At 28.3% G+C, this 10,277-nt stretch overlaps 1 protein-coding gene across 3 annotated transcripts; it reads left to right on the top strand.

Annotated features, from left to right (window-relative positions):
* On the top strand, nt 2,823-6,063 carry LOC109329822 (ribosomal RNA-processing protein 7 homolog A). Of its 3 annotated transcripts, none has more exons than XM_019563670.1 (8): nt 2,823-2,888; nt 3,163-3,291; nt 3,417-3,551; nt 3,649-3,744; nt 3,844-4,005; nt 4,269-4,366; nt 5,065-5,275; nt 5,713-6,063. In XM_019563670.1, exons 2-8 carry the CDS (start codon nt 3,171-3,173, stop codon nt 5,796-5,798), a joined length of 909 nt encoding a protein of 302 aa, XP_019419215.1. In that variant the 5' UTR covers nt 2,823-2,888; nt 3,163-3,170; the 3' UTR covers nt 5,799-6,063. The 3 variants fall into 3 exon arrangements, with proteins under 3 accessions (XP_019419215.1, XP_019419214.1, XP_019419216.1); XM_019563669.1 differs by having other exon boundaries at nt 3,387-3,551; XM_019563671.1 differs by lacking the exon at nt 3,417-3,551.

Raw genomic sequence — 10,277 nt, 5'->3', positions numbered from 1 at the left:
ATTTGAAACTCGACATTGAATATATAACGAGACCTTATTATTAGATTAATATTTTAAGATAGATATTTGCTGTCCCAAAATAATATATCACTCTATATGCTGTTTATGATTGATTAGAAAAATAATTAATTATTTAAATTTTAATTTAAATAAATTGTTTTAACCAATTATAATTACTGACACACATCGAGTGACATACATTATGGGAGGGACAACAGATATGCCTAAGGTTGGTGAACCCTACTAAATTTAAAAGTATAAAAGTTTTGTTGGGAATTTTGGTATTTATGTTTTCAAATTGATTTAGGGATTGTTTGAAAAAGCTTGGTCATATAGTTTAGTTGAGTTTATAAGAATGAAAATTAATAAAAGTTGGACATATAGTTTAAAAAAGGTAATAAAAAATAATGAAAATTGGTCATTGTTCTTACACATTGAATAAGTTCTCATTAATCATTTTGTGTCTTATGTTTTATGCAAAGATTATCACTCTCCATGTAGATAATTGAACAATGAAACATATTCTTTATATTCATAGCATAAATTAAATATTTGACATCATGGTTATTAGTTGTATCATTGAACTAAGTTCAATCATTAATCATATTTATATTTCAGTAGTCTTCTCTTAATATTTAAAGGGTGTAATACAATCATCCAATAATGTTTCTAAATAATAATAATAATAATAAGCATAATGACTAACCATGTCGGCTGGGAAAATTGAAGATTCCATGGGGACATGTCCCTCCACGTTCTTCAATTTAATTGTAGTTTTGTAGCTGTCATGGTTTTCATTAATTATTGTTGCTTTCTCCCAATGAAAAGTTTTATACCTTCTTTTTCTGACAAAAAGTGCAACCAATAATGTCATTTTTTCAACCTTAGACACACAAGTTTTTTAATGTAGGCATCTGTCTAATCATATAAAACTTATAGATTAAAACATCAAATCTTCAATTATTAGATAACATATATTTAATTAGAAAAAATTAATTTCTTACTGATAAGTAAATACTTATGGGTAACAAAAAAACAATATTTTTTTTACTAAATTGTGGATTTCTTTCACAAGGTGAGAGAATATGATTGAGTAAACAAAAAAAATTGTCTTTGTTAAACTATTTCTGGTTGCCACCACATGTTATCCGTTTTTTAATATTATAATTCTGACCCTAAGAAAATATGGTATTTAAATATATGAATTAATATTTATATATGATGAGGGTAAAGATTTATTCATAAATATTATATTATTTATATTTATATGGATTAATTTTTTGAATAGTAATAATAACTAAATATAAATGATAAATAATATTAATGATAATATATAAAACTTATATATTATCGGTATATATAGTTTTTGTTCTTAAATATATTAACAGTTTAGACATTCTAATTTTCTTCACTTGAAAATATATTTATTTTCCATTGACCGGAGATCAGATTGCACAAATAGGATACAGAATTCTTCCAATTAAAAATTTGAAGTAATTGCGCTGTGAAGAATTTTAAATTATTTTCATTTCTTGATAAAGGCTCTTAAATCAATCAGTAGTACGACCATATTATTTAATAAAATTTGTCCCTTAACATGTTAAGCATAAAGAGCAAAACTATATAATATGTATTTGAAATTGAGCATTTAGCTTAATAATACGTAGTATTATTTATTTTCACTTATATATAGAAACGCAGATAATTATTATGAGAAACAAGAATAATTAAAAAATAAATTCACGCAACTTTATGTATATATGCATAAATAAGAATTTAATTTGAAAAGGGAATTAGCTAAATACATCAAATTTCATATATTCTACAAAATAATGGTGATAATAATGCAATTTACATAATATTTAATATAAAAGTAAGTATTATTATAATTCAATCTATTTAACTGTGTTAGTATTTCAATCACAATATGATTATTTAAATTCGTGTCTCAATGAATTTTATGATAAAATATTTGAATTTTTTAGAAGATTTAATGAATATTGAATTAGATATACCGAATTGAAATTGATTATAAGTTTGGTGGAGCTCACAAAATAAATTCAAGATATTTGAAACTAAAGTAAATTTATAATATGCAAATAAATTTACTGAAGCTCATGCTGTTATAAATAGTAACAGATTCTAGACATAATTAAGAATACACAGGAGAAAACTAGAGTTAAATAAGGATACTGAAAAAATACAACATAAAATTTGAATGAGACAAACATAATAAAGATTAACATACATGAAACATTGCAATGAGATTACATGTATCAATGTTTTCTCTCACATGTCTAACTAACTCTATAGCATGAATGATAAGTTATTAGCATTGATATGTTAGATTACTTTTACTCATATTTTATATTTGATCACTATTGATTTTTTTCATGGATATAATTTAATATTAAATTAGTTTAATCATACTTTTTGATTTATTTTTACTGATGATTGTTAGTGAATATTATTGGATATCAATTGTAATTTCATGTTATGTATATAATTGATAATTAGATAATTAATATTAATTGAGAAGATAAAAACCTAATTTGAATATATCTAAGTTTTTGATTTTTTTTGTTTTCCATATGTATCATCGCATTGAAGGCAATATTGTCCAAGTTATGAATATCCACATGTATATGTAGTCAACTCTTCTAACGACATTTTTTCCATTTACAAGACTCAAATCTGAACCTTGCTAAAGGGGAATCAAGTTTTGGATGGATTACAATCCAAACAACCAAACCTTATAAATAAATTTTGGCCCAGCCCAATATTAACCTAAATCTTCCCTCACTGGTGGTACTCATCTTTTTCAGCCTCAAAAACCCTCATATCCTTCGATCTTCACACTCACTGTTCTATCTTCACTGTTCTTTCATGTACTTTTCTTCTTTGCTCTGTTGTTTTACACTATTTTGCATCTCTATTATTCTATCATTTGTTTTATGATTTTGATCCCTCAGCATTGTTTTTAATTTCATGTGGTTTCGAACGAGGACTATTTTTTGCGTGTCAATTATATTTTGGATTTTATTTTTTATGTTTGTGTTTGATTGATTATGTGTTTTTGTTATGATTGAAGATAACAGAATGCAAGGTGGAATACTTATGTTGATTGATTTATTAACAATACCTCTGTCAATTATGTTGTAGATAGTATAATGCAAGCAGAAAAGAATAAAAAGGAGAAATCTTCTATTGATAAAAAGAGGATGAAGAAAAATAAAAATCTAGTTCGAAGACGTAGGGTAAAGGATGAAGTTGATTTAGAACAAAAAACTGGTGAGTTGAAGGTTATGAGCTATGTGGCACATGAGAAAGATATATTGTTATATGTCGTATATATGTTTATCTTAATTGATTTCATTTTTTATCAGATGAAGTATTGGACAATTGTCCTTCCGAAGTTCGTGATACGGATACTGATATTGGAGCGGCTGGAAAGAAGAAAAAGGCGAAATCTTCTGTCAATAGAAAGAGGAAAAACAGAGATATTGGAAAACAAAAGGCAAAAGATGAAATTGATTTAGAAGAGAAAAGTGGTGAGTTGGTGGTTATTGGCTTTGTGGTACCATGAGATAGATATATTGTTCTATGTCATAGATATAATTTTGATCTTATTATTTTCCATTTCAACAGATGTAGTACTGGAGAATTGTCCTTCTGAAACTCATGATGATATTCAGGAGATTAAGGATCATGAAAATGCTGATACTGAAGCAGCTATTAAACCTTGTAATGAAAGCACTTTTTGGTTGGTTGATTGATTGGTTTCGGTTGCATAATGAAATGAAACTCATCTAGTTATCCATTCTTTCCCCTCTTTTCTTGTAGGTAAGTCAAAGAAATCGAAGAAAAAGAGGACAAAGGAAGAGAGTTTTGTAGAGGAGGCTCAAAATTTGCTAGAGAAGGCCGGGGAACCTGATAATGATCATGATCAGGAGAATATTTATATTATTTCATCTGGAGATGATGACGGCTCTAAAGGAATGAGAAGTATGGATCTTTAAAGTGATGGGAATTTTTACATTTGTTTAGAATGTTCAAATATTCTGTGCATTTGCATGATACATACATACATGGGTCATGAAGTGGCTTGTATTCTGCAATGTTGCTAGTTGCTGCATAATTAATCTTTTATCAGGCTGTTTATATGCCCTCCGGAAAGTTGGATTAGGATACATCCTTTAGTTGTATGCTATTGTCAATTAATTTTAATGTCTTGCGTAGTTTATGATTTTGTTCTACTTAAACTACAGAGTGGATCTCGGAATACCATCAAAGCAGACCAGGGTTGAATGTATTGCAACAACAAATTGATGACTTTATAACTGATCACGAGGAAAAACTAGAAGAGGTAAATGTTTTAAGCCTCTTATATGTATGTCATTGGTATTTAGACTGTAGTGAACATTCATTATTTCTCTCTCCATAAATGACAAGATAACTCACCCTCTCACCCCTCTTCTTATTTATAGATAACACATCTTATTCCTTAATTATCCCAGCTCCCAACTAACTAACTAGCAACACTAACAAACACAACTTACTGCCATGCTATTGAGTATTTTAACGAATTCCAATTAACTGTGGGGGTTGCTTATCAGAGTGATTCACTAAAGAAACAATACGATTAACGTTGCAGGCCTATTGGCCATGTTTTCAAGAGACCACTTTCAGCATTGCCATTACCTTTATCTGCTACTCCATGAGTCATGATTTTGGGTCCATCAACAGTCAACAACCACATTGTTAAACAATAACAATTTTAATAGTTCTTATGACATTATTCAGTTCCAATAATGTAGGAAATTGAATTTTATAATACATCTGTTGATTCCTTTTGTCTAAGAAACAGGATCTGCGTTCCTCATATGGTGAATCTGTTTTAAGCCTAAGCATATATGTTTCAATTTATATTTAGTCGATTTTTAGGATTTTTAAATATTTAACACTCCATAGTCAGACCGACTCAGACTTTAAGTTCTGAATGATCAAACATTTATTCTGCCCTGTTTTCTACTTTTTCATGTAATGTTGTTATGGTCAATACAGGAAAGAAAAGAGAGAGAAGCTCGTGCCGCAGACGGGGGATGGACTGTTGTTGTACACCATAAGGGTAGGAAGAAAACCACTGATGCTGAGAGTGGAGTGGCTGTGGGCTCTGTTGCCCAAGCTGCTGTGGAGCATAAAATGACCAAAAAGAAGCATAACGAAGTGGGGCTGGATTTCTACCGCTTCCAGAAAAGAGAAGCCCAGAGAAATGGTATGATCTGTTTGTACAAAATGTTTAGCTGTTTTTCTTATACAAGAATATTTCTTTTCTGATGTGTCTGTACTTTTTTTCCTGCCTGATTAGTTATTTTTTTAACCAGTACAAAAAAGAAAGTCATTAGGTTTTCTCTTTCCAATCTTTTGTACCATTATCTTTTTTACTCTCCCTTCATTCAACTGTCTGGGTCAAATGTTTTATTTTCGGTTTCTAGTACTTGAGATGTTTTACCTGAAGACACTATAAAATGATATTGGTTGGAACTTTTAAAGTACTGTATGATGAGATTTTGTCGAGTTGATCTCCTATTTTTTAATCTCCTATTTTATTTCTTACTTTAGATGCTATTATAAATCGCGACAATGTAAACTATTTGGTTTGAACTTTTATTTAAGACTGAGATAAACCAACCATTCATGATTTGCTTGCAGAGATCATGATGCTACAGAGCAAATTTGAGGAGGACAAAAAACGTCTTCAGCAGTTAAGAGCTGCTAGGAAATTTAGACCATATTAAACAGATTCTATAATACAGGGCCAGAGTTTTTTGCAGATCATGAGATACATGTCCTGGTGCTGGAGTTTATTTCATTTACCCTGGAGAATGCAAATCTTTAACATTCAAGTTTTGCCTTAGTAATTGTCAAAGGAACGTAGCTAATAGTTAATTTGTTATTGTAATATTTAACTATATTATTTTGAAATCTTTATTCAGTCCTTGACTGTATCTTCATTTCATCTTGTTTGCCATGATTTTGTAGCTTTAAAATTTTATTTCAATTTGAAGCTGGTATCCCAAAAGTAGGTAATTGTTTTGAAGCCAACAGTGATTTATGTCTTTGTCTTGAAAGGATTAATCTTCATAATAAGGTTAACCTTGGTACAACAGAAAAAATATATTATAGAAAGCATTTGTTTTTCCGGAGAAACTTGTGTTCAACTATATTAAAATAATGCCACTGTCATAAATATAAGTTTACACTGAGTTTTTTAATTTATTAAAAAATGTACAATTTATAAACAATTGTTAGCACCTAAATAGTATTGCACTATTAACAACTTTTCAAGTGCCTAATGGATTGGAAAAGAACACATGTTCAACTTATAGGCTAAGCTGAAAGTCTTAATGACACAGATCACCTTTTCCATTTTCCTATCCTGATCCAATTGAAAAGTGACACATAATTAAAACGAAAATTTCTAAAAACATAAAATAACGTATTTATATTGAAAAAAACTTATTGACTAGGGACATGAGGACACACGGGTATGTGATCCTCATTTGTTACCCTATAATGTATTGGAGGGAGTTTCATTTTCTTGAGTTTGGATGACCCTAATGATTATATCTAATATAATAGTTTTACATTGCAATTGTATTTCTTGGCTCTTACAATAATATCTTTCCCTAGTTACCGAACACTTTTAGGTCACACTTCTAACATTTTTACATATATACCCTAACTTGGATCTCTTGAAACTACATTAAGTACACATATATAGGCAATTTAAGTGCATAATATTTTTCTTCTCTTTTTACATTTTTTATCCTAGCAAATAAGCAACTACCTTCATATTTTCTTTATGCTCCAACAATAGAAATCATTCAGCTACCATCACTAAAATTGTAAGTAACCTCCAATGCAAGTGCTCAAACAATAAGGTAAGCTTTTTCACTACACATGAAGGTTAGCAATAGAAGAGTTAAATTGCAGTAATTGTAATATATGATTTCATTTGAATTTTATTTGCAATATCAAACATTGGAGTCCCAATTCCTTTGGTAATAATACCCAGACTCAAAAGTATTATTTAGGCAATTGATTTATAACTAATAATACATAACAATTTCTCACTATTTTTGATCAATGATGCTTTGGGTCTGGCCCAGAAGGACTAAGTCTTCCAAGCATAGGTGGGGTCCTTGCCTTGATTTCCATCAACCAGTTCCTTAGACCAGCATGGTTACTTAGAGTACGAGCTTCACAACTACATAATAATGAAAGTAGCACCACTATAACACATAGCCAGAACCATTGTTTCTTCATTTTCATGACAAATAATGTATTATCTATCTATATATATATATGATAATGTAAGAGCATGTGTAGAAGGTTCAAAGGTTCTGTTAGGTATATATAGAGAGACCCAGATGAAGGATGTTAAATAGAGTTCAATGTGTGTCATATGACATTAGAAAAATTCAATGGCTCAAAGCTTAGTTCAATAAAAATGATTGGGTTATCCAGTGATGGAGTAGTTTGGTGTACATTGGTGACAAAGTTGGTACAAGGCTCAAGGCATCATCATCTCCTATTTGCTTACACTAAAGGCAGATTCTCTTTCTTTATTAATTTTCAATTTCCTCAATGTAATGATTCTCTTTGTTTATTTAATTTCAAGTTTTCAACCATGTTTAAAATTTGCAATATATGTATAATATTTCATAAGTCATAACCCCTCCAAGGTTCGAAAGAGTTCCTCACTTTATTATTTATGTGAAAACTTTTAGTGCGATCTGAACAAGGTAATTTTATATTTTCATATCCTTATGTATGTAAACCACTATTATTACAATGAGAATAATATTATATGTACACCAAATATTACATATATAACACCAAGAAGAGTTAATTTAGTGGTATAAAATATCATTAGTTTTTTGTGTATCCAACACTCGCTAACAAAATATTAGTTTCTTAAAGAACCAATTAATAACCCAACACAAAATATAGCATATCTCATTGTCTCTCTTTCATAGTTTGACTTCTATGTTTTATTTTTAAGATACGTTTATTATAATAGAAGACAAAGAAAAGTACATTAATTATAAATTTGATACTTTTAACTAATTTTGTCAACATGATGTAGTAAGATGAGTTACAGTTTGGTTGATTATTATTTCGATGTATACAAAAAACATTGCAACTAGATTTATCAAGACAAGGATCTTATTCCACTTGATAACAATTGCAATAAAGATCGTGCAGGTCTTATTTATATTAATTGATTATATTGTGAATATAATAATTTAGTTCACCTGTTTCAGGTTTCAACTTTCAACCAATAGAAAAGCTGAAATCGTTTAAACCAAGATATGCTTATATTGTTTTTACTTTTTTTAATGAGTTTAAATCCTTTACGTATTACAAATTATTGGATAAAAATGGTTTAACATGTCTTATATAAATTTTTAGTGGTCCAAATTTTAAACTATTTTTAATTAAAATAATTTAAAAAATATCAATCTTATATTACTATACTGAACTCTTATGGGAGAGAATCTCTGCCCATATTTAATATGTACTTCATTGCTCATTAATAATTTATTATTGTTATTTTCAAAACAAAATTTATCTGATCAAAATATAAAAAAATGTGATTAAAATTTAAAAAGTAATGCAAAACAAGAATTTTCCTTAATTTTATAATTTATGTTTGATAGTTCCTTTGTAGTTTATAAAGATGAGTTGATGCCATCTTCAATTTGTTAGTTTGCATAACACAGAAAGCTGATTAACTTTTAGTTCATTGGTTTAGCTTTCTGTATACATTACTATTTGTTACTTACTTTGCTACTCCTAGAAAATAATATACAAAACAAAGAGTTCATTGATGTGTACATTCCATTAACATCTCTACTTTGTAATTAGGTCTAAAGTGATATCAACATTTTTTATGTTTTACAAATCCAACCAAAGATTGTGGCTATTATAAAGGCTAGGGCAAGTAGAGTATTGTTGATGCTGATGTAGTAGTTAATATGGCTAATACGCCATGTTTGATAGAAAAAGTAAAAATTTAGAGAAGTTTTAAAGCTTGTTAAAGTGATATATATTTATATATTTTGTAATAATTAACATATATAATAATTAATACATGAATAATTAAATTTTTATAGATGTTAAATTTATCATTATATTCCAGTCATTAAAATTTATTATAAAATAATAATAAAATGCATAAAATATAATTATGATATAACAAAAAATATAATATATATAAACTATTTAATTTAAAAATAACTTTATAAATATATAGTTAGCTATATGACATGTATTATGATACTTATATCCACCTATTAACTATATTTTTACGAGTATTTATTGCAGGTAATAAGGACAAGTAGCGTTATGTAGACATGCTTAAATAATTCATTGGTGAGGTCTATGGCAACAAAAGTTGTGCAAATGCAGCTCAGAAAAAACTGAAGTTTGATCGAAGGCATGTAAATTGATAGATAGATCTAGATTTGACTGAGTAAACATTTGTTGTCCCATAAATTATGTTACCGCATGTATTATTAGTTGTAATTAGTCATAAAAATAATTAATTATTAATGTGAGGCCCATACCATGTGTGATTCTGAAATATTATATATTTGTTGGTTTGGTAATGTTGAACAAGTAATCCAATTCCTAATCCATGTATTCAGTCAAGGTTTTTATGCCTAATCTGAACATCTTGTGGGTTATGAGAAATGCATTATTAATTACACTTCAAATTTGAGTCACACTCCTTCACTCTTGTTCTTTACAGAATGTTTCAAACATTAGTGTTTGTTTGTTTTGAGCATAGTTTTAAATTGGATTTTGAGAGTTGATATTTAGTTTCGAAATTTTTTAAAGCATTTTTTGCCTCGTTTAAATGATTCCATAGCTTAAATTTTTGTTGAAGAACTTTTTCACTAAAAAGCAGAATATTATTTCAATTATAATATCTTTTCAAAATTGATTGTTACCATATCTTATTTTAATGTTTATGTTATCATTTTTAATTTTTTTTCCATGGTATCTTCATTGACGAGAAAGTAATATCTTAGTATGATCACGTGCCTAGATAGGGACCAAGATATCTCTTCTAATATAGTTTTTATACATGCAATGTTAATCCCTGAATATTTCATCTACCCTTTTTATTTTATTCAATACTTGTTTTTAATGTTATCAATGTAATTGTTCAATTAAAAGTTGATTTCATCAATATTTTTCATCTA

The sequence above is a fragment of the Lupinus angustifolius genome, chromosome LG16 (assembly GCF_001865875.1).
Source record: "Lupinus angustifolius cultivar Tanjil chromosome LG16, LupAngTanjil_v1.0, whole genome shotgun sequence".
In the NCBI taxonomy this organism is placed as follows: Eukaryota; Viridiplantae; Streptophyta; class Magnoliopsida; order Fabales; family Fabaceae; genus Lupinus; species Lupinus angustifolius.
Note: the sequence above shows the minus strand (reverse complement) of the source record. Positions and strands in the feature narration are given on the sequence as shown.